Raw genomic sequence first — 25,089 nt, 5'->3', positions numbered from 1 at the left:
AGGTCCAGGCTGATGGACTGAAAAAGAACAATGTGTACTCACAGGGCTGGAGATCACAAGAAGGGCAAAGAGCTAGCTGAACAAAAAAGAAAGAATCAGGAAAGTGGAAGATGGTGTGATCAGAAAAGGAAATTTGAAGTTGGCAAAAATAAGGCAGTTAGAAATGCTCAAAGTCTGAGATGTGATTGTTTTTAGCTGGAATGGAAAAACAGATTATTATATTGATGTGTAAGAGTTCTGGAAACACGGCTAGAAGGATCATTGACAAGGATGATAATCAGGAGATTAAAGTAGAAATGAGCATTGGAGACTAAAAACCTAGATATTCATGAAATAAATAGGAAACAGAATGAGAAGGAACAGTACCAATGTAGAGACCTACCTACAACTGAGGTTGACTGGAAATCACAGGGAAATAGTAATCACGGACGTTTATTCAGTACTTGCTATGTGACAGTTAACAAACTGTTTTTAATACAAAAATGATTTTTAAATAAACTATTTAGGAATAATTTTAGATTTACATGAAAGTTGTAAAGATACAGAGTTCCTTTATTCTCTTCATTCATTTTCCTCTAAATTTAACCTCTTACATAGCCGTGGTACTTTGGTAAAACTAGGAAATGATACTGGTTCAATACTATCACCTAAATTTTAATTTGGCTTTCTGCAGGTGTTCCACTAAAGCCTCTTTTCTATTGCAGAAGGCAGTTCAAGATACTCTATTGTATTTTGTATTTATCAACAGTTATGTCTCCTTAGCCTCCTCATCTGTGAAAATGTCTCAATCTCCGGTTTTCTTGACTGTGTAACACTTTGAAGAAGAACACTCCCAGAAATCTTGTGGAATCTCTCTCAATTTGAGGTTTCTCTGACATTTTCTCATGATTAGACTAGGGTTACGTGTTTTTGAGAAAAGCGCCACAGAGCAGAAGTGTACTGATCATACCATTATATCTGAGAGGAACACCGTGACTTATCATTGTCAAGCTCGACTGCTTGGTTAAAGTGGTGCTAGGCAGATTTCTACAATGCCAACTTGTAACTTTTTCCCTTTCTCTACTGTATTCTTTGGAAGCAAGAGGCTGAGTTTAGCCCACACTCAAGGGAAGAGGGGGTATTATTAAGCTCCTTGGAAGCTTAATTATCTATTAGAAGGCATAGTTATCTACACTCAGGATTCTTCTATTAGGAAGAGTTGCCCTTTTCCCCCATTTACTTATGCAACCATTTATATACCATCATGGATTCATGGGTATTTCATTCCTTGGATTGTAATCCAATACTATTATTGTTTTGCTCAAATTGTTCCCATTTTGGCCTCCTGAGAACTGTTTTTACATAAAGTCTCCGTGTAATCCCCCAACAATACAGTGAAGCATTACTGTTATCCTTATTTTGTAGAAACAGAAACTCCGGCTCAGAGAGAAGAAGAAACCTTCCCAGTGATTCACATTGTATGTGTGCTGAAGCCAGGAGTCTGACTTCAGTGTCTGAGTGCTTGGCTCTACTCTGCTGCTCTTGGAGGGAAGGATGCTCTACAAATACAGATCAGAGATAAGGTGTCTCTATCACCATTTCAGAGGTAAGATCTGTTTTTGAGAGGATTCATCACAATAGTAGTAGTTGCAGAGAGGATGTGCTTCCAAAGGGTCAGTATGAAGAGAATGAACCACACACAGTGATTAGAAATGAGACTCTTCCCAGGTGGGAGGAGAGAGAAGTTGAAGGAATAATCGGATGCAGGGCAACTAATACCACAGAGTGAATGAAGGAAAGAAATTCATTGAGGCTACAATATATTTGGTTGCAGGGCCACAGAGAACCAGCCTATGGTAAGAAGGAAGTTAAGTGAACTACAAAAGAGCAATGTAATGGGAGGAAAACAAGATTTCAGGAGCTTGACATTGTTTTAGAGAAAGGAGGCAGAGAAGTGATAAGGAAAGGGATGCAGAATTAAGTAACATTTTTTCCAGGATAGAGGATGACCTGTACACGGGTAAGCTTATAGGACAGAGAAAAGATTCTGGAAGAGGAAAATACAGTGATTTACAATGTTGTGTTAATTTCTGTTGTGCAAAGTGATTCAGTTGTCCATATACATACATTTTTAAAATAATCTTTTCTATTTTGGTTTATCATACTGAATATAGTTCTCTGTGCTATACAGTAGGACCTTGTTTATCTATTCCATGTATACTAGCTTACATCTGCTAACCCTCCTCATGGACATAAGAGAATACATTTGTCATTCCTAAGGGTGTGGCCGAGGGCTGAGGGAGGGATGCAGTGGAATCTGGGGTTAGGAAGGGTGTTTAATCTTGAAGGAAAGGGACCTTCTTCTCCCCCATTGGAGGTTGGCTTAAGAACAGAGGCCAATGGTACTGTCAGGGTCAAAGTACATAGTCTGAGGATGTGCTGTGGGGTTTTGATAGTTTCAGTTGTATTAGCGGAATTGGAAGCATGGTCCTCTGCAGACACTGGGAAAAAACTTGGAGCAATATTCCTTGGTCTGGTGAGTAGCTAATAACATCGCTGGTCAGTTTCTGATAGGCTTGATAACAGGGGGACAAGTTGAAGTCATTCATGCTGATGGAAACCAATTAACTAAATGAAAACCGGCATCAGGAAGATGATTATCTGGATTTTTTCTTAGTTCTCTGAGATCAAATACTTGAAACAGAATGTATTATGCACTTTTTAGACAAAAGATAGTGTTAGTCTTTCTAAAATGTTCAGACTCAGGTATAATACGAATTTGCTATGTTACTATCAAGTTGTTATGATTAAGAATAAGTGTAAAATTAATGTAAACAATTGTTACTGAGAATGAAAACTTTTTCTCAGGAATTTTTCTTCAAATAATGCCAACTGCAGAATTCAAGGTGAGTGTTTAATAGTTATGAATATAATACCAAAGGCTTAACATGCCATTTATATTTGATAGAGACATTAGTTTGGGCAATAACTTTTCTTACCTAAGCACAAAATAGAACATGGGTTGTTTAAAATTTTTTTCATAAATTTTCTTAAAATACTGTCTATTAAAATGGAATTAATACTACCACCACTAAACTGTAACACTGATTGTACAAGATTTAAAAGAATAGTCCATTGCAGAAGCATTTTAATCCATGAGTTTACTTGAAGTCTTTTTTTATATTCCAGTAAAGCCCAAAATATCCAGGGGAGCAGAACTTCGTAAGAAGTTTAGGAATTACTGACATAACCTATCTTTAAATATTATAGATTGCCTTCATCTGACATAATTATAATACTATAAGTGCTCATTTCCTTTATGTGGACCAAAAATAATCTGCGTTAAAACATACTATTCATACTTGGTGATTATTTTATTACCATAAATTATTGTATACAATTTTTGATAAGGATGTTATAAATCATATTTTAAACAAAAATGTATGCATGGCATATGTAAGCAGTAACATCTTGAAGGAGAAAACACCCATGAAAACATTTACCTAAAATTTAGTAATACTGAAAAACACTAGATTGTGCAGAGTAATGATTAAAAGCTATATGTAATACATTGGAACACTGGTAAATCTTCAGGTACTGGAGGAATAACCTGGCATAGGAAAAAGATCAGAGTAGAAACATCCACATCCTTAGAAGTGCACGTCATCTAAAAATAAATCCCTCAATATAGCAATACACAAAGATTCTTCCTTTGGCACTTAGCAATACAGACAAAGGTATATTGGGTTTAATGTGATTTTATTACTAGGTAAATTTTAGTTACTTTATATAGGTAAAAATATACAATATTGCTTTAAATTTTTTAAGTGTATACTTGATTATCATCATATTCACATACAGTTTAGAAGCCTGCTTTTTCCCGTACTAAACAGTTCATTCAGTAACATGTGGAAGAGACTAACAAAAATGATTTAGATGAAGACTTTTCATGAAAGGTTTCAATGTAAAAATGGAGTATTAATCTGGACTAATATTAGTCTGGTCTAAATCTTTAGTGATTCCTCCTGCTACAAACAAATTATGAAATGTTTTAGACAAATTTATTTTTTTCAACACTTGAATTCATTGTCCAGGTTCAAAATTCTGTCAGAAAATGCATAAAACTGACTTAGCTACTGTGTCTGAAGTCACTTTTATATACATTGATTTACTAAAAAAAGAAAAGTAATGTATTTTAATACTACATTTCAGTTTGGGATTTCATTGTGTTTTTATATAATACATGCAAAACATATCTATGCCTTTCAGCTGTCCTATTTAAGTAAAAGAAAGTCAGATGGTGGCACTTTTAAGTCACCCAAGGATGGTAAAGTTATTAGTGGTCTGATTAATTTGCTTTCTTAAAAAGACACAGTGATACAATATGTTAAGACCCAAACAAGTTATTTATGTGCATATGTAAGATATGCACTATTTTTAAATGAAAGACTGAAAACATTTTACAAATATTGTTGTTCATTATAAACTATACAATGCACCATTTTTTCACTCATACCAATACTTTGCACCAAACGTTGCTATATTCAATCTTAACACTCCTCAAATATGAGAAAAACAAATAGTTTCCACTGTACTAAGAAGTGAAATTTATAAAGTCAACATACTACATTTTAAAGGATTACAGCTCTAAAACAGTTTTTAAAGAATTTATACATATTGAAATGGGTGCTTTACTTACTAAAGAGCTAAAAATAAAGCTGCTTCTCTTCATTTTAAGTTAATACACAGGGTTGCATTTAACAGCAGATTCTTTACAGGGCAACATTCAACTATTAAGGTGGAGATTTTAGTAAAGCTAAATGGTGATATATCTCTTACTTCTGAAAACTCTTGAAATTTTAGTGCTGTCCTCTTACAATAACTAAAAAAAAATTTGGGAAGATATTTCCACTTCCAGAAATTTTCAACGTAAGGCACACGGCAACATTAAAATCTAGAAACAACTAGAGTAAGTAATAAATATTTCTCTTTTCAACCATTATTTGCTCTTTACCTGAAGAAAGTGGGTGAGTAGTGCAGTTGAAACATGCCTAGATTAATAAAAATGACTGAATTTAAGAAATACCAATAATATTTGTGTGCAGAATGTTATTTTAAAAAGAAAAAGTATATTTTATGTAAAATATATACTTTACATAAAATATACTCCCTACAGTGTTACAGGTAGAAAAAAGTGTGAGGCACTTACATTACCAAGGAGGGAGGAGCATATTGAGATTATCTTTTTATACAAGCACCAAACCACTTGTTTTAACCTCTGAGATAAAAGCAGAAGCTAAAAGTAAAAGGAAATAGTTCATATTTGGTACAGTAATAATCTACAAGTTCAAAACTCAAAGTATTTTATTTTAATCTGATGGAAGTAATTCCACCAGAGAAAAATTTTTCTTATTTAAAAGTGTCATAATATCTCCCTGAAAAATTTCTGTATATTCTGTGGTATTATTTCAGAATACTGTAAACTGTAGATGGTATTTCACTCCTCTGTGAGAGCATACTATTCTAATGATGGTAGTATAGGTGATTAACTCCTCTTATTACAAACCAGATTTTAATGTTTTTATAACAGTAAAAATAACACGTACATCAATGCCTCCACGTGAACTTGCTGACATCCAACAAGGACAGTCTTATTACTCTGTGATGCTTCACAAACTACTGGAAAACCAAGGTGAGGAGTGGGCTTGGAATTACAGGAATCCACTGGATGTCAAATCAGGGTAAGGTCTGGCTTCTGATGGGTGAAGATGGGTGGCAGGCTGAGTGTTACTCATGCTATTTAATTCAGGTGGATACGTCTCATTTAAAATTGCTCCGTTCTGAAACTGCAAACAGCAACACGACTTATTAGAACAGATCCTTCATATATATTAAACCATAAGATATGTGAAAATGTAGTTCTAAAATCTTTACCCTCCAAGTTATCGTTAAAACTCCTTTACTGCCATTTTAACTCATTCAGTGAAGACACATTGAACACATGTATTAGTGGCACTTACAATTTTTCAGTTTCTCCATTAGATAGTATAGGTGAGTGATATCATTGTCTCACTTTAGATGTGGCACTCCATACATTGACTATCTGATCAATGAAATGCCTTTGGTTTGGGCAGGAACCACTGGATGAGAAAGTACCAGTCACGAACCACAGGTAAGTCTGCTTTGACCAGATTGTATCTCAGTAAGATTTAAGTAGCAATAAACTAACTACATTTAAGATCACTACACTGGACTACAGATAACCCAGAACTTTCTGAAAAGAGGCAAGTTATGATTTGCAAGAGGTTTCTTAATATTCCTTACATACTATATACCATGGGTATGATTTCTAGAACCAATTTTATTCATAATATACCTTCAAAGTACTACTAAAATTATTGTCCTAATTATGGAAATAAAAATTACCAAAGTAAAGTGCTTGCTCTTGCCTTTTAACAATGAAATTTAGTCTCATTTCCATAAGTGCTACTGGAAAAAAAGTAGGAAGGGGAGGACCTTGAGACACACAGTTCTGTGGAATTACAGGAATAATTCCTGTTACTAATAATTAGTTGGTGATGGACAGGCAATCCTGGTGCGCTGCAGTCCATCGGGTTGCAAAGAGTCGGACACGAGTGAGCGACTGACCTGAATAATTCCTAATAGTTCTGTAGGTTTTTATAGATTATAGAACTTTTTGAATCTTAGTATAATTAGTGAAAGTAATGGATTATAATCATATCTTTAATTGCTTCAAATGAAATTTACCTTTCTAAAGCCTATGTAACATATATTCTAAAGCCTATGAAACATATGTTTCAGTCCTTCTAAACTTTGTCAAGTTTTCAAAGGGAAGGTAATAATCGCCCAGCAAAAGGTAGGTTTTGGATAAATTACTTTCATCACTCAATACAATGCACATCAGCAACTGTCTTTAAAGAGACTGTGTGCTAAGTCACTTCAGTTGTGTCCTACCCTTTGGGTATGGACTGTAGCCCGCCAGGCTCCTCTGTTCATGGGATTTCCCAGGCAAGAATACCAGAGTGGGCTGCCATTTCCTCCTCCGGGGTATATTCCCAACCCAGGGATGGAACCTGTGTCTCTTATGTCTCCTGCATTGGCAGGCGGGTTCTTTACCATGAGCGCCATTCAAAAAAAGACTGTCTAGAGCAGTGCTAGCCAACAGAAATATAATGTGAGCCACAGATGGGAGTTCCAATTTTTTTAGATTTAATAACTTTTTTTTTTTTAAGTTGCTCAGTCATTTCTAAGTCTTTGTGACCCCATGGACTATAGTCCTCTAGGCTCCTCTGTTCATAGAATTCTCCAGGCCAGAATACTGGAGTGGGTTGTAGGAGTGGCTAGCCGTTCCCTTCTTCAGATGACCTTCCCAACCCAGGGATGGAACCCAGGTCTGCTGCATTGCAGGCAGATTCTTTACTGTCTGAGCCACCAGGGAAGTCCAGTGACTCCTTGGGGGAATATGTAGGTCCAGGATTCTTACTATTCATAAGGAAGTAACACAAAACAGTGGGAAAGAAAACATTGTAAGGAGCTGGTGCTAATGCAGGCCCTCTTCAGAGTATAATTTTACATAATTCATTTTTCTACAGTTCACAAGTTACCTATCTGTGCTTATTCTGCAGCAATGTTGTGAGATAGACTGTAAGTCATTGTTAAATTTTAATATAACTGAGCAATGTCAGGAGTAAGGATAAGAAAATTTCTCACAGTCTTTTTCTAGGGAAAAACTCATATGTAATCAGACAAACCAAGTGTATAAAAAAGGTCAGGAAAAAAACAGTGAGAAAGCTGCAAATGACATTTATCAACTGTTATTACAGTCTTATTGGGATTTGCTTCACAACTAAAATATACAACATGAACTCAATATTTTCTAATGGAAAAGCATAAAGGCAAGCATGAGACATTCCTGGGTGGTCACAAAGAGCAGCAATTATCAGGAAGCACTTTAAGTTACCATGTTGGTAGAAGAGTCTGAATGACACATTTAAATGATAAAGATAAAACATCCAGCTTGAGTCTTGTGACAGAAAGCCAGATAAGTTACCTTTCTTAATTTTCTTAAGATACCAGGGGAAAAAACTATTTTACCTTGAAGGATAAAATGAAGTTAGAACACCGAGCCTAGGACTTTTACCAGAGATCACCTAGGACAAAACTATTTGAAGGAAACACATCGATACTGGTTTTAACCCAATTTCAACAGGAAGAGAGTCAATATTTAATAATAATGAGTATAATCTATAAAAACACTGAGTCACTATTTATATACCTGAAAATGTAAATCAACTATGTCAGTTAAAAAAAAAAAAGAGCTTTGAAAAACTATTTTTTAAAACCTTAAAGCCTTCTAAGTCAACATGTTTAAAAGGTCAGATTTTTTAAAAAATCAACATTATTCTAAACAGTGTACTTTTAATTAATTTTACTTGGTAATTTTACTTTTAACTTACGGATGTATTCATACTGCTTTCATCCTTGATTTCTTTAAAATATGATATACTTGTATCAGTAACGTGAAAGTACCAGCTTACACAAAATAGTCACAAATAAAATTAGAAACGTTCTCCCATTCATGCTACAGATAGAGGTTTAAACCAGTCACTGACAGAAAACTCCTAACTTACATCTATTTATAATGTATGAAGAGGCATTTGAAAGGACTCAGTCTGAGAACACTCACCTTGCTCACATATGCCTGCGAGCCCGGCGTGGTTGGGTTGTAGGGCATCTGTGCCAGCTGGCTGTGCTGGGGGTCGGGCTGGCACTGGTACATGGAAACAGCCCCGGCGTAACACGTCTGAGGAGCTACCATGGCCGACTGTGGATCCAGTCCATGCTGTTGGTTTTCAGGAACTTGTAAACATGAGACAAAATCTTCTAAATTAGAAGCAGGAGTAGGGTACGGGGCTGGTTCAAAATTGCCCATGGGAAAGTCTAACTGTGTACCCTGAGGCTGCGGTGGCAACCCAGGCTGATCACAGGGAATCAAGTTCTGGGGGTAAGGCATAGGGTCAAGCTCAGGTTTGTAGGGAAACTCTTGACTGGTCCCAGGTAAGTCTGCAAAGACATTGTACTGCTGGAGGTCCTGCTGAGGACAGTTCAAAGGCACGGACTGGTTAGAGTTCCAGTTTGCAAACATGCTGTTAACTTGCATGTGCTTCATTTTCTGACACAGTTGTTGCTGCGGCTCCATGGCCGTGTGCATCTGATGGGGCTGCAGCTGCTGCTGGTCTAATGGGAGCTGTTCCTGGACCATACAGCTGGGGTTCAAAGCCAGGGATGGCTGCTGAGGGTACCCTGAACACCCAAAGGTAGGCTTATTTAAAGAGTCTTCAACGTAGGTCAGAATTTCATCTGTTAAGTCAATATCTCTGAAGTCATCTTCACTGGAAAAGTCAGTTCTGAAAAATTCCTCATTCTGTTGCATGTGCTGGATGTCTTCAAAATCAATGCCTAGGTGTTTCATAATGCTGTACAAGTCACTGCTTCTGTTATCTGCAAAGAGCCCGGCATGATCTCCAGAGAGAGCTGGGTTCATCTCCTGAGACTGGCTGATCTGCTCATGTTTCAGGATACTGTCACTCCCCATAGGTACAACACTGTTTTGCCAGTTACTGCACTCATTCAGAGAGTCACTGAAAAAATTCCTTTCGATAGGTGTACTAGTTGAAGCAGGACAGAGATAAATAGCCTCGTCTTGTTGCATCATGGCATTCAGGAGGGAATTAGGGTTGAAGGATTCGTTACTTAGAGTTGATGTGGCAGTTGCTTCTTTTCCACCAGCACCATTTTTAGTCTTTATTGGTAAGGGATCCATTATGGAAGGAAAAGGGCTGCTTATCTCATATAGAACGGCGTCTCCAGTGGTAAACATAAATGGCAACTTCATATTGCGTTTGTTTAAGTGCTCTGTTCCTTCTTCATCTCTACAATTGGGCACAAGAAAGTTTGCATGTATTAGGAAAAGCTGTATCATAAACATTTCCAAAATAAGAAATTTTTAAAAAGAAAAACTAGCACACATAATACACAGTAGTTAAGTTTGCTAGAGGTGAACATAAATTTGAGAGAAATCTTTCTGATGACAAGTACTTAAAATTGTTTAGATAAATTTAGATAGAATTTGTCCCAAAATTTAATTTCACTCTCAGATTCCATCCCTACCTGAAAAAATAAATTCTGAATGGAATACAGATCCAAATATACAAATGAGGCATGCTGAAATATAAAACTCTAAAGGAAGATTGACATATGAAAATTAAAATTTTTTGCATAGGAAAAGAATTCATAAGTCAGGTTAAGGCATGGAATAAATGTCATAGTTTCATATATACTATGTAGTGTGTATATGTGTAAAACTTAATGTTGGTATTAGGTAAAGAGCTCCAAATGGGTCTAACAACCTCTTAATAACTAATAGAACAAACAAAAATAGCAACTGTATAAAAACATGTAATCTTGACAAGAGTATGTAGGATATTTTATCAACACTGACCATACACTAGATTATAAAATAAGCCACAACAAATTTCAAAGGACTGAATTCCTTCAGGCTCTTGTCTAATCTTTGACTGTGGATCACAATAAACTGTGGAAAACTCTGAAAGAGATGGGCATACCCAGACCACCTGACCTGCCTCTTGAGAAACCTGTATGCAGGTCAGGAAGCAACAGTTAGAACTGGACATGGAACAACAGACTGGTTCCAACTAGGGAAAGGAGTACGTCAAGGCTGTATATTGTTACCCTGCTTATTTAACTTATATGCAGAGTACATCATGAGAAACGTTGGGCTGGAAGAAGCCCAAGCTGGAATCAAGATTGCTGGGAGAAATATCAATAACCTCAGATATGCAGATGACACCACCCCATGGCAGAAAGTGAAGTGACGAAGAACAAAAGAGCCTATTTCCAGTGTAAATTCTCCTAGAATTTACTTTAAGGTTTTCATATAAGAGGATTTCTAAACCAGAGTGTTAAAAATAAAAAACCAAAACATGAAACATCCTAGGTCTTTGTACTTACGTTAGAGGTCTCTGAGTTGCAATGATATAATCTGGTCTTCCATTTTTATAAACTAAGCGTGCATTTGACTGCACCCAAGTCCATCGATTATCTTTTGTAAGAAGCCTGAACACTATCATGCCACTCTCTCCAGTCTTAATCACTAAAACAAAAAAAATTAAATTATCAAATCTAAAATCAAAACAATAAAGAAAATCTCTGTAATATTTCTGGATGTAATTCACGTATCACCAAAGATGATAAATACACTGATGACTTCTAAGCAAAGTATATTAAAATGCATCAAGATAGTTCTTCAGCATTGCTGTTTTTCCCTCTTTCAGACTAAATTTATTATTTAAATGATTCAAGGAAAGATTAAGTCAAACAATTCAAGTAATGTGTGAAACTATAGTTGGGGGGAGAATTGTTTTCATTTTTAAAAGGGAACATGTCCTACAGTCTAATATTTTACTATACAATTTTAAAGTATAATCTGGGCTTCCATGGTGGCTTAGATGGTAAAGAATCGGCCTGCAATGCAAGAGATGCAGGTTCAATCTCTAGGTCAGGAAGACCCCCCCGGAGAAGGGAATGGCAACCCACTCCAGTATTCTTGCCTGGAGAATTCCATGAAGAGGAGCCTGCTGGGCTACAGCCTGTGGGGTTGCAAAGAGGCAGACACAACCGAGCAAATAACACTTGCACTATATTAACAAAGCTATGAAATAAATTGGTGAGACAAAATGGCCATTTTCAGAGTAATGAAGCCACTCCACTCCTGTGTGGCAGCTAATGAATTAAGAGTGTAACTCCAGTTACTCACAGTGGTGTGATACTGAATAGAAGCTAATCTAGATAGTTCCCTTGAAACACTTTTACATCAGTAATAATCTGAAACATGTCCTAGCATAGAAGGTATTTTCTCAGCCAAGCTCATAAGAAGATGCAACTTACTTCGGATATGGTACTCTGCACAGTAGAGCATATCGGCGGCATGGATGAACTGATATCCTGAGCCTCTCATGCACAGCTCTGCTTCGGTGTAGCCTAAAACAAGCTTTCCTCTGTTCAAAGGAGAAATAACAACAAAGTGAAAACTTAACACCAAAGAAGTCACCGACATAAATTCTTTATTTTCTGCACTATGTTGACACAGAATTTCCCAGCAGCAGGTAGAAATGAACACATTTCTGTAACTGATCTTTTGCATATGTCTGCAAACTTCAGTGCTAGATAATTTTCATGGTCTTCATTCAGGAGAATAATCACTAAAGATGAGTCTAACAGAGTAGATTATACAGATGAAATACAAAATCTTTAATTATATTCTAGGATGCTTTTACTCCATTTGGAGGGGCAGGGTTTCCCTAACCTGTAAGCATTCCCATACTGGGGGGGAGAAACGCCCTAACATACTTCGGTTACTGAACTTCCAGGGTTAAAAGTCAAACTTCTTACAGTGTATAACAAGTCAGCAATAAATGGATACTGAGTCTTATTAATATAAACACATCATCTATAATACAGAAATTGTGGCAATACTGTAAGATATAAAATAAACGATCTGTGAATGTGATGAAATTATTTTAAAAGGCTATGCTACAAAGTATGAACTAATAATAGCTACTATAATAATAAACAAAGTTATAAACTATACCATATAGAAAATATATACATAAGACAGACTTACTGCAATAAAATACACATTTGGTAAAATAAACCCGAAAAAGTTTCACTTACTTGGCATCACAACCAGTAGGTGTGAAGTCGAGTTTGTGTTTGGTTCTAAAGATGAAATTTTTGGTTCTAATTTCAAGTATGGATGGTGGCTGCAGTGGCGTAGCTATTGCAAACAAAGCCAACTGAGGTGGAAGTACTGATCCATCTTTCCCTTTCTTGTTCTGTCCATGGAGATATTTCAATCTCCCTTGGAAATTCATTGCCTTAAGAAACGAAAAGTTCATTGAGGTTATTGCTGTATAAAGGTTCCATGCCACCCCAGTCTGATCACTGTGACAGAAAGATATTTTCTGAGCTGTGAGTTTGCCCTGGGGTGAAAAGTGACAATAGTGGGAAGGTGAGCAGGCATTATAATCAATAGGAAGCTTTGGGGCCTGGCTGGTCGTTTCTACAAAATGTCTATTAGATCTTCATCGCATATGCCTGTCCTATGGGGATGGTTGAGAGACTTCGTTCCCAATTTTTTCCAGGGGAAAGGAGGAAGCCACATTTCTGCTCAACTCCAGTCTGAGGTTAAGCGGTCTGAAGAGACAGCAAAGCACACATAATGGAATCCAGCTCTTGGAGAATATAAAAAATGGAATTTCCTTATACAACTTACCTGTTAAATTAGCATACAATCACTTCAGTTTCAGCCTTTTTAAATAAAAGTTTTGTTTTTTTAAACCTTCGAAAGATAAGTAAAATGGTTCCTTTTTAAAGGGTTCAATCAAGGCCATTTTCAGTGTTTTTGATAATTCCACAAAAGTTCACGAGGCTATCAAATGCTATTGTCGTTCCCTTCTTCCCAGGAAGCCCATTAAATATATCCTAAAAGATAGTATGAGACTGTCCTCAAGGGACTGCTAAGTGACCCACTCTTTGTTTTAACAGGTCACAATAGGAAGACCTACATGGTTTTCTGAGCTTGCAGCTGCCCAAGCATCTATGGCTAGCATACGTCCGTGCACACTGCATGCTCAAAATCTATTTCCTGAACAAATGAATTGTGATAAAGTCAGCATATACACGGGCTAGATTCCATAGCTCAGAGTATATTTCAAAACTCAAGGGGATCTTTTCTGTAGAGAGAACACACAACTGTTCAAAAACACTAAAATGAATCCTAAAGCCATATAAAGAATGCAGACCTATATTAAGATAAAGAATAATTTTAGAAGACCGAGGAAACAGACAATCATAACCATGATCAATTTGGTTGCTTAAAACAGTACTGACCAGGCCAAGGGATGACTCTGACATCAATACGACACCAGTACAAAGGAGAAAAGACCCAATTACACAAAGAAACTTCACCTAGAAATACAGACTTAATCGCTCATCAGTACAAGGAAAACTATCTCAAAGCACAGTTCTAATTCTGGGTAAACAAAATTCAGACATAAACACACCAACAAAAATCATTTTGTTAACAGATCTGTGGTGGAGTGCACTATCTTAAGGATACAAATGAGAGCCTGGACGATCTACCTCCACTCCTAGAGTTTTCCCTTTGCTGGTCATCCTGGGAATTCACACAGGATGTTGTGATGGAGTTCACTGGTTGTGATGAAGGTCACTCCAACACGAGAGTTCACACTACACAAGTGTGTCTCACACCAGATGAGGATCCTGCAGTGATGAATATACAACCATTTTTCTACATGGCAGTTACTCTAGCCACGTGGAAAAGACCATGATCATATTTCCATCTGGCAGGCGTTAAACCCAAAGAGGATAATAAGCAGTCTGCCACCAAAAAAAGCACTTCATAATTATCTTATACCTACAAAGTCCAAAAGAAGGGCAAAATACAATGGCCCATGTTATTCCACTCAGTCTTTGTTATACTGCATCCTAAAGGATAGAGACTCTAAGTTACGGAAGATATTTTCAAAAATCGAAAAAGATTTTTAAAAAGTTACTTTCCTTTATAAAACTATTTAATTAAGTAGATTTTTATAACCTAAACTCAAATACATTCAAACTGGTTTCACTTTTCAATTTTCTAAAACTTCATAGTAAATGCCAGTATAAGATGCTGCACCTTACCAGAAAACCAGATGAATTATCTAGCAGACACCTGAGTCGGCAGACGAAGCACCTCTCCATAAACGAAGAGTTCTCTGGAGGAATCTGGTCTGGGTTATAATACACGGCTGGCTGGGAGCGTCCATTAGCTTCTATGGAAATAAAGAGCAACACAAAGTTACTTTCCATTTTGCTAAAAATTAAGTGTTTGAATGGGCTTCTCAGGTGGTGCTAGAGCTAAAGAACCCATCTGCCAGTAAGAGAGACATAAGAGACACGTGTTCGGCCCCTGGGTTGGGAAGATTCCCTGAGAGAGGGCATGGCAACCCACTCCAGTATTCCTGCCTGGAGAATCCCATGGACAGAAGAGCCAGGCAGGCTACAGTCCATGGGGTTGCAAAGAGTCAGACATGACTGAGCAACTTAGCACAACACAGCACAAGTGTCTGAAGAGCTGAAATCTGTGTTCATTTCTAAACCAAAGCTATATGCTAAAAAAAAAAAATCACTTTTAGAAGAGAAGCTAGTGAAAAGAAATGAAAACTTATTGAATACTTTTACTACATAGAACTTTACCTATTCAGCTGTTTTTATTTCTATTGAGCTATCACTGTCAACAATTTCTATATTTTCTAATACCTTTTTTCTCCTTTTTAACATTTTTACAGATGTATGAAGACACGGCTTTTGTTGAAAAAAGTATTTTTCAATCCTTCCATCTGCCAGTTTGCTTTTATATTTGGTGCATTTTAAACACAGAACAATATATACACACCCCAGAATCAACCTTATACATTCCACCCCCTCTTTCACAATAGTGTAAGAATTATTTTTATACACTCTATTACTGAGTATATGGCTACACTTTATCACTTGGAATCCATCAATGGCTGTCATCTCTCGAAGTCCTCCTTAGGTCATCAGGCTTCTTGTGACCTGGTTCTGGCCCACGGCTAGATAGTCATGTCTTTCCCCTTCTTCCTAATCTTCACTGTGGAGTTCTATGCCCCTGAAGGTTCTCTGCCTCCTTTCAGAGAATTCAGTTCCCAACACTGCCTTTTGGTAAACATTCTTACCATCAATTCTTTGTCCAGAGTCTGGACACTGTTGAGGGTTTAATGCCCAGTGCAGCTGGCGCTGAAATTCAGCTCGGTCTTCGGTATGGATCAGTTCATACACACTCTGATGGATGACATCAGACTAAAGAAAAAAGAAACAAAGAAATTAACAAGTAGTGCTGATTTTTAAAAGGACTTCCTTGGTGGCTCAGTGGTAAAGAATCTGCCTACCAATGCAGGAGACACAGGAGATGTGGTTTCAATCCCTGGATTGGGAAGATCCTCTGGAGGAGGAAATGGCAACCCACTCCACTATTCTTGCCTGGAGAATCCCAAGGACAGAGGAGCCTAGCAGGCTATGGTCCATGGGGTTGCAGAGTTGGACGTGACTGAGTGATGCAGCATGCATGCACTGATCTTTAAAAATGTGGTTTATTAATTTCAAAACCTAGCTGCTAGGTTACAGGGTGCTTTTTAGTGGTGATGTATGCAAATCAAACAATCTCAAAGTTCTCCTGGAATTCAAGACAAGAAAAGCTAGAAAGACAAAAGCACTCTAGCTGACAAGTCAAAGGTTATTTGCCATCACTTCCCCATGTGAACCACTTTTTAGTCACATAAGTCACCTTCCTGTTCCTTAACTGCAACACATTAGGGTCTGCTGGTTTTTATTTATTGATCTTTTAAAATAGAGCCTCTTATACAGAGTGAAGTAAGTCAGAAAGAGAAACACAAGTATCATATATTAACACATATATATGGAATCTAGAAAAACAGTCCTGATGAACCTAGGAGAGAATGGACTTGTGGACACAGCGAGGAAAGGTGAGGAAGGGATGAACTGAGAGAACAGCACTGACATATATATTTGTCATGTGCAAAGCAGATAGTGGGAAGTTGCTGCATACCACAGGGAGCCCAGCCTGGGGCTCTGTGATGACCTAGCGGGGCGGGCTGAGGGGGGGAGGCTTCAGAGGAAGGGGATACATATATATATAATTATGACTGATTTGCATTGTTGTACGGCAGAAACCACATAACACTGTAGGGCAATTTTCCACCAATTAAAAAAATTTTTTAAAAATCCTCTTTTGACAAAACTTGCCTGAACATTCAGTTAAATTTGACTTTTCTCAGCCTGAAGTATTATGTATTTCCTTCACTGCTCTCTAACAGTTTTCCTGACATGAAATTTTGACTTCTAGTAGCTTCCATAAGGCTAAGGGATTATGCCTTTACAAAGGTCAGAGTCTTTCCTCCACCTCTTGCTTCTCAGCATTTACTACAGGGCTGAGGCCTTAGCCTATCCACCATGAGTGTTCTAACTTTTTTATTGCAACTCACGGCAAGAAATATTTTCCATTCATTGTGTGTGTTTGTGTGTGTATATAGACATGGAAAAATGTTCCACAGAGCGCTTCTATGTGTGACAATATTGTGTTTCCTATTTTATTTTAAGTAGCTAAAAAGAATGACTGGTGATCCTCTATATCAATTTCATCACCCACTCATGAGTCATGATCTACAGTTTTAAAAATGGTGCCATAAACCACCATTAATGTCAGATATAGACGTTTTCTTAAAGAATATTCAGGTTAGGTGTACATATGAAGGAAAAAAAAACAGATTGAGAAATAGCTAGTCTTTTTGATTTCTTATCTGATATGAATCAATCAAATAATAATTAAGCTAGTTATGTAATGAAGTTTCTAACAGGTTTTTCCATGGACATTAATATATTTCCTTTAAAATTCAAAAATATTTAGGTTTGGTGTCAGGAGCCAGATTCCACCACTTCAGCTATCTGGACTTGAACCTTCCTAAGCACCTTTGCTTCTAACATGAAGTCATCTCTATGCCATCCAGTACACAACTACCAGAGTTATCTTGGGAAACATAGACTGGAATACATGCATTCCCTTCAACAGAAGAATCTAGTGGCTTCTATAGTGTGTATGACATAATTTAGACTTCAGGCTGTATAACAGTGCAGACAGTGTTATCCAAACATCAGTCGTGGCATCACCTGTTGAGCCTGTTAGAAATGAAATACATGGGCTCCACTATGACATACTGAATCAGATTATATGGGACTGAGGTTCATCAATTTTATGACATTTTTATCAAGTTCTTCAGTGATTCTTAAGAACATTAGAAATTAAGAACTACTGATATGTAAGAATAGCGAGCATTCAAATGTACTTACGAACTGTTTCCACATCGTATTGGATGTTTTCACCCCTCAAATACACAGAACACCTTACAAATCCATATTCACCGTATACTTAGTAACATTAAACCAGACACACTCACCTCCTTCAAGGCCTTCCAGCCTACTGCCTACAGTATGGCTAGCTTTTCTTCTCTGCGTTCCCTCCACAACTGTCCACTCATCCAGACCCCACACTCTCTTCAGATTAAATACCATTTCCTTCAGGAAAACTGTTATAATCCATACAAGTCAGAATTAAAGGAATAAGCCACAGTATTTTGCTTGTCCCTTTACATATCACCTCATTCATTTCATAGTTACCACTTGCCCTCCAATTTCCATAACTAATTTGACGGCAAATGTTCTCCTGTCTGCCCCCATCCAAAGCCCATCTGCTCTTTCTTATACATAAGAATTCCTTATAAATGAAAGAAGAAACACAAAACCCATGAGTCATATGTACCTTTAAGGAAATTATAATGCAGTAAAATATTAAAAGCATAAAAATACATTAGCTGCAAACATATACTTTTTTATTCTATAACATATGTATTTCAATTATATTTTTATCTAAAAATTATCACTTGTGTCCCTAAAGTATAAGATAAATAAAAAGTAGTAAGTTAATTTTCAAAAAAAGAATTTTTTAATGACCTAAGAAAACTATATTTACCTGCTGAAATCCCAGGTAATCTTGTATGGTAGATGAAGCATAGAAAACCAAAGCATCTGTAGTGACAACCAGCACAAAGCCATTTAGTGCCTACAAGGAGAAAAGTTAGAAAATTAGTAATGTGACTAACAATATTATCATCCATTAAGTATCGACTTCAGTTAAGGTTATTACTTTTACTGATGAGAAATCTCTTAAATCATTAAAATGATTACACCCCCAAAATGCAGAGACACCACACCCCTAGTGGTGAAAAGAATCCATTCTTTTGATTTGGCCAAAGAAAATCTTAGAGCTCATTTAATACTCAATCACAGTAACTTGAATAGAATATTGATTTCTTCTTCCTCATGCTCTACAGATTTTTTGTTTATTATGTTGGACATGTTTTCTAAACATAATTGTACACATATCATTTGCTGCAATCTGTCACACTGCTTTTAAAGGAAGATAGCATGTAAAGATGTTGATTAGAGCCTTAAAGTAATTTGATAGCAGAAAATCTCCGTGTAAAGATAGTTTAAGCACTAAAGTTTGAAATTTAGATACTCTCAATGTATTATAAAACACTGAAAACACTTTTATTTTAGAAAATGAATACAAATGGACTATACATTAGAACTAATATACACATGTAAGACAAGTATACTGCAAATTAAGTTTCATTTAAATTTAATATAATTACTAATATATTTAGGTTTAAAGCTATCATATTTTATAGCTGTTATTTCTGTCTGTTAACCTATATACTATGCTACTTTTTCCACTTTGCCTCCTTTGGGCCAATTATTTTTTATTACTCCTTTTCCTTTCTTTAATTAAGGAATTATACTCTCTTTTCCTATTCTTTTAGTGGTTGTTCGAGTCCTATGTTAATATCTCTATATGGTAGTAAAAGTATTTAGATCACCTTAAGAATTAACTGTGATCACATCTTTTAAATCTCAAGCCCTCATTATTGCCTGCTTGAGTTCAGCTCCACTTGCTTTTCTTCACGCTCTATGTGCTGAATGTTAAACCCTCTCGAGACACTCTCTTCTGTGTAAAACGAGACAGGGAATGGTTTAGTTTAAGAGTCGCATAGTTTGGAGTCAGAATTTGGACTAGATTCTTCTGTCTCTTACCAACAGTGTGGTTTTGTTAATTACCCGTTCAAGCTTTAGTGAAAAACAGGCTCTTTATCAGGTGGATAGGAGGACGGTGTCTCACCTAACGCAGTGCCTGGTACAGACTGGCGCTCAGCTCATGTGAGGCACCATTGTTATAATATGCTGCTGTGGAAATGGGCAGATCAAGTATTACCAGATCATGCCTTGTGAACTACAGGGACACATAAATGACAGCAAGTTGTTAGCTCAACACGTAACAAAATGTTACACAGCAGACAGGACACATGCTCAGTACTGAGATTCGCAAACGGACAAGCCGCCGCCGCTGGGCTCATGATGCCCGCACACTAGTAAATACCCGCACGGTCAGCCAGGGGGAAAGAAATACAGCGACTGTCTTCCTCTCACTCCAATCCCTTTCACCTTCAGGATCCCTGGTCTACATTATACTTCTGAGAGCCTGATTATAGAGACAACAAACAGCACCTATACTCTTTAACAATCACTTTTCTAAATGGTTTTTATGTATTCAAGTAACTTTGAATTCCCCCAGCAACCCAAAGAAGTAGGTGTCACAGTCCAGTCTATAAATCGAGGACACGGAAGTGAAGAGCCGAGAGCTAGGAACAAGCTGAACCAGAAGGGAGAGGTTGGCTCTAAAGTTTGCCCACTTAACATCGTACATCGTATCATGATCTGCTACCTTTAAGCGTTACTAATCACCAACTGTTGCATGGCTATAACTCACACAGTTACAACTGGGATCTGAGATCCTTGACTTCACATATTACGCCTTATCATGCCTGGCAATTTCCCTAGGATGAAGAATGGCAATGGCACCCACCAAGAACGAAAATGTCTAATGATTTAGTTCAGTTCAGTCGCTCAGTCGTGTCCAACTCTCAGGCCTTCCTGTCCATCACCAACTCCCAGAGTTTACCCAAACCCATGTCCATCGAGTCGGTGATGCCATCCAGCCATCTCATCCTCTGTCATCCCCTTCTCCTCCTGCCCCCAATCCTTCCCAGCATCAGGGTCTTTTCCAATGAGTCAACTCTTCACATGAGGTGGCCAAAGTATTGGAGTTTCACTTTCAAATCAGTCCTTCCAATGATAAACACCCCCCAAATTGAGCATTCTTAAATTTTACTTGGTTGTAGTAGGGTTATGTCCATTACTGCATTTTTTTTGTTTTGAAAATATCTTCCTTCTAGACAACAGTATCCATTGATCATATATGCATATTATTTTGTAGAATATCATGTTTTCTGAAGAGTGGAAGAAATTTAGTACTTTCCAATAAGCTCATTAGTGTATGCCAGGAGACACGAAGATAATTTAGGGTAAGACAGTAACTTTTAGTTAACAAATGTTAACTGTCAGAAATAAACCAAAAAGCCTGTGGAATGAAGTTATATTGAATTACTATCTTAGCAAGTTAAAGAAAGGAATAAATTTGGTAATTACATACTAACAAGATTATTATTGTTAGTCTCAGTCACAATTTTCTGAAAATCATGTTGAGCTACACTTTCTATTTAATAAGAGAAATAAACTGCAATTAATACTGTTATTTATAATTTGAACTGTTATTTCAAAAATGAAGCTGTAGATTTTAAAAAGCATAATATTAGGTATCAACAGTCAGAACATAAATACATAATGAAAAGATACAAAAGTTACTTATTGTTTTATTTTTATTCCTTATAAAACAGTAATTTAATCAAGAAAATAAACATTTTAAACTTTTGTTAAATATTTAAAAATATTTTCTTCAAGTGCCTCCTTTGTTAAAATCAAAGGTCACCAAAGTTATAAGCCAAATAGTGTGCTGTACCTCTGGACATATCCTCTTTGGTAACTAGTTGATAACCACACATAATGGCAACTGTACATAATGAAATATCCCATCTTCACATGTCTACAATGCTTTTAGTCATCTACTTCATATGGGATAACAGGTACTATCCTAAGTAAGGGCTTCCCAGATTGTGGTCATGCTAAAGAACCCACCTGCCAATGCAGGAGACCTAAGGGACAGGGATTCAAACCCTGGGAAGATCCCCTGGAGGAGGAAATGACAACACACTCTAGTGTTCTTGCCTGGAAAATCCCATGGACAGAGGAGCATGGCGGGCTACAGTCCATTGGGTCGGAAAGAGTCAGACATGGCTGAAGTGACTTAGCAAGCCCTAAGCAAATTATATAGTATGTGATGCCTCATGCTGGAAAATAATCTACAAATGGCATAAAACAGAATTAATGACGGACTATTCATTTTAAATATCTAAATGCTTCCAATTTTTAGAAAATTAAAAAGTGAACAACAGCTTGCAGCAGCATATTTTTATTCTGGGCCCTTGACAGGGGATATGTTGACAATCTGTCTAAATGTTCTAGGGGGAAAATAAAAATCACTGGCCCATAATTTAAGCCAGTTTAAGATAAGAAGTGTGAATTATGCCACATTTGTCTATTTTCACTTGAGATAAAGAACTTCCTTATTACGTTACTACATAAACCGAGATGTGTTTAATCACATTGTGTGTGTGCATGCGAATGCTCAATCGTGTCCAACTCTTTTTGACCCCCATGGACTGTAGCCTGCCAGGCTCCTCTGTCTATGGCATTTCCAAGGCAGGAATACAGGAGTGGGTTGCCATTTCCTTCTCTAGAGGCTCATCCCGACCCAAGGATCAAACTGGCATCTCCTGTGTCTCCTGCAATGGCAGGCAGATTCTCTACCACTGTACAACCTGGGAAGCCCGCTATGCTTAATTACATTAAGCAGCAATTATTAGAGTGCTTTCCTGTGACCTAAGGGGTCTTTGTGTTTCAGCTAATGTAGCAATACATAGAAATCCTCAGAGTTAGGAGGATGACTCATGGTTGAATATATTTAACTTTCTTCTAACATAATGGAAGCAAAAGTTAATTTTCCCTATTAGGAATTTGAACACAATTATAAAATTATAATTTGTTCTATACAATTTTATAAAGCATTATAAATCATAATACAATGTTATAAATTGTCAGGTTACACTTAAGCATTTACTGAATGAATGGAGTTACTGAAACTTACAGCTACTTTTTATCACAGTTGCAAATTAAGTTCACATTTCAGTTCCCTGGGTAGAATTAAAAATCCTTATGTTGAATTAAAAATTCTGTAGATTTAAAAATCTGTAATATAGTACAGATTACAGCATACATCTTTTTAATTTTGAGTTTCTTCTCTAACATTTTTAAATTGAAGTATAGTTAATTTGCAGTACTGAGTTAGGTTCAAGTGTACAGCAAAGTGATTCAGTTATGCATGTGTACATTCTTTATAACATACATCTTCATTCTTTAACAGAATATATACCTGAGAATTTAACTGAGAATCGAGCAGTTTATCAGATCCAAGAGAAAGAAAAATAGGAAAAGATTTAAAATACTTTGACAGACAAATCTACCAGAAACTCTCAGAGTTCTAATGCATGACAATAGGGCTGACAGAGGCTAAAAAAAGATCTATAACATGTTGGTAAGTCATACACAGCTGCTAAAAGAAAATATAGTTACAAGAACACTGTTCAGGTTAATAACAATTTTGAACTATTAAAATTATTTTAATGGAGCTATATCCCTAAAAACATATACCTAAAACCAATGTCTTAAATGAGAACCTTTAAAATGATCTAGAATTTCTTGCTATTTAAAGAAATGCAACAGGGAAAGTGATAACTGACTTCTAATAAATCTACTTCATAAAATTCCATTTATTCATGTACTAGCATTATAAAACTACTGTAGGTCAGATGAAAGTGGTATGAATCACTGAGTCCTAAAGAAACTAGGAACAGTTAAAAGGCTGTTAACTAATTTTCCATTTATAATGGTTCTAATGAAAAAGAACTATATTTACTACAATTTACCTGTAGTAAGAATTCTCCTTCCTGCAAGTTCAGGCCTTCTCTGAATTTGGTTCTACAGTTGTCCTGGACTCCATTTCTGTCAGCTGAGGAGGACTTTAATGCAACTAGGAAAAAAAGAGGGAAGAACAATGATACAGTAGTTAGTTTTTAAAATAAGCAATTTCAAAGAGCTCTAAGGAAAAAAACCTATGTACACCGAAAAAAGAGACAATTTGAAAAATTGCTATCTACTGGTACTGCAATGACTAAGTAAATAATCCTTTGCCAATGGGTGGTTTCTAATGTCAGTTGACAGATTCTTCAAGACAATTTTTAATGAGTTCACTATATGATTTTTGGCATATTACTTAAGAAGTTTCAAATAAACTGTTTCCCAGGTGGCATGACTGGTAAAGAATCCTCCTGCCAATGCAGAAGACCCGGGTTTGACCCCTCGGTTGGGAAGATGCCCTAGAGAAGGAAATGGCAACTCACTCCAGTATTCTTGGAAAAGCCCACGGACAGAGGAGCCTGGTGGGATATAGTCCCTGGGGTTGCAAAGAGTTGGACATGGCTGAGCACACGTTATCATTATTCAAAGAACTGCATGACATTGCTATACACACTCCTCTGGTTCTCATCTATTTAGAATAATAAGATTCCTCACAACCTAATTTATAAAAAAAAAATTAATCTATCTATATATTCATCTAACTTCTGTGAACTAGGGGTGGTAAGAGAAAGAATCAACCAAAACCCATTATTAAAGACATATATGTCCATTAAAGTTAGGATCCTCTAGTTTTAGGGTAAGAAAACTCAGTATTGTTATTAACTTCATATGAAACGTATAAATCAACTCATGGAGAATTAGCATCTTTATGATGTTGAATCAGTCTGTCCAAGAACATGTATGTTTCTCCATTTGTTCAAGTCTCTATCTTTTGTCCCACTAGAATGCTTTGAAGTCGTCCACAGAAAAAGATTTGCACATGTATTTTTATGTCTGTTCCTAGGTATTACACCTTGTAACTCAGCTTCTCTTTCATTAAAAACTGAAGTGAAGTCACTCAGTTGTGTCCGACTCCTTGCAATCCCATGGACTGTAGCCTACCAGGCACCTCCATCCATGGGATTTTCCAGGCAAAAGTACTAGCTAACTGCTTGTGGACTGCATATGTGAAGAAGAGGCAGATGGGATGGTGAGATGCTTACAGTAGGAGACAGCATGCTCTCAAGCAGCATGTATCACCACCTTCCCGTCTCTCTCCTGTGTGTGTGTGTGTGTGTGTGTGTGTGTGTGTGTGTGTGTGTGTGTGTGTGTGTGTGCGCGCGCGCGCGCGCGCGCTGAACAGAAATAAAAACAGCCACCATT

The 25,089-nt window shown here is 36.8% G+C and overlaps 1 protein-coding gene and 1 non-coding gene across 2 annotated transcripts in view; one reads left to right on the top strand and one right to left on the bottom strand.

The window, feature by feature from the left end:
• Nucleotides 1-3,011: 3,011 nt before the first annotated feature.
• Nucleotides 3,012-25,089, bottom strand: part of AHR (aryl hydrocarbon receptor) — a 49,384-nt gene continuing 27,306 nt past the window's right edge. Inside the window, exons 3-11 of the mRNA XM_065939310.1 lie at nucleotides 23,736-23,839; nucleotides 18,707-18,796; nucleotides 15,840-15,963; nucleotides 14,785-14,915; nucleotides 12,754-12,956; nucleotides 11,968-12,077; nucleotides 11,032-11,173; nucleotides 8,687-9,932; nucleotides 3,012-5,825 (exon numbers count right to left, since the gene is read on the bottom strand). Of these exons, the coding sequence (XP_065795382.1) occupies nucleotides 5,691-5,825; nucleotides 8,687-9,932; nucleotides 11,032-11,173; nucleotides 11,968-12,077; nucleotides 12,754-12,956; nucleotides 14,785-14,915; nucleotides 15,840-15,963; nucleotides 18,707-18,796; nucleotides 23,736-23,839 (2,285 nt within the window). The 3' untranslated portion in view covers nucleotides 3,012-5,690. The remainder of the gene's footprint in view (nucleotides 5,826-8,686; nucleotides 9,933-11,031; nucleotides 11,174-11,967; nucleotides 12,078-12,753; nucleotides 12,957-14,784; nucleotides 14,916-15,839; nucleotides 15,964-18,706; nucleotides 18,797-23,735; nucleotides 23,840-25,089) is intronic.
• Nucleotides 12,990-13,053, top strand: LOC136171273 (small nucleolar RNA SNORD31). The gene has a single exon (XR_010663817.1). It is a non-coding gene; the product is annotated as a small nucleolar RNA SNORD31 (small nucleolar RNA).

The sequence above is a fragment of the Muntiacus reevesi genome, chromosome 6 (genome assembly GCF_963930625.1).
Source record: "Muntiacus reevesi chromosome 6, mMunRee1.1, whole genome shotgun sequence".
Classification (NCBI taxonomy): domain Eukaryota; kingdom Metazoa; phylum Chordata; class Mammalia; order Artiodactyla; family Cervidae; genus Muntiacus; species Muntiacus reevesi.
This window is presented reverse-complemented; position numbering and strand designations above follow the sequence as displayed.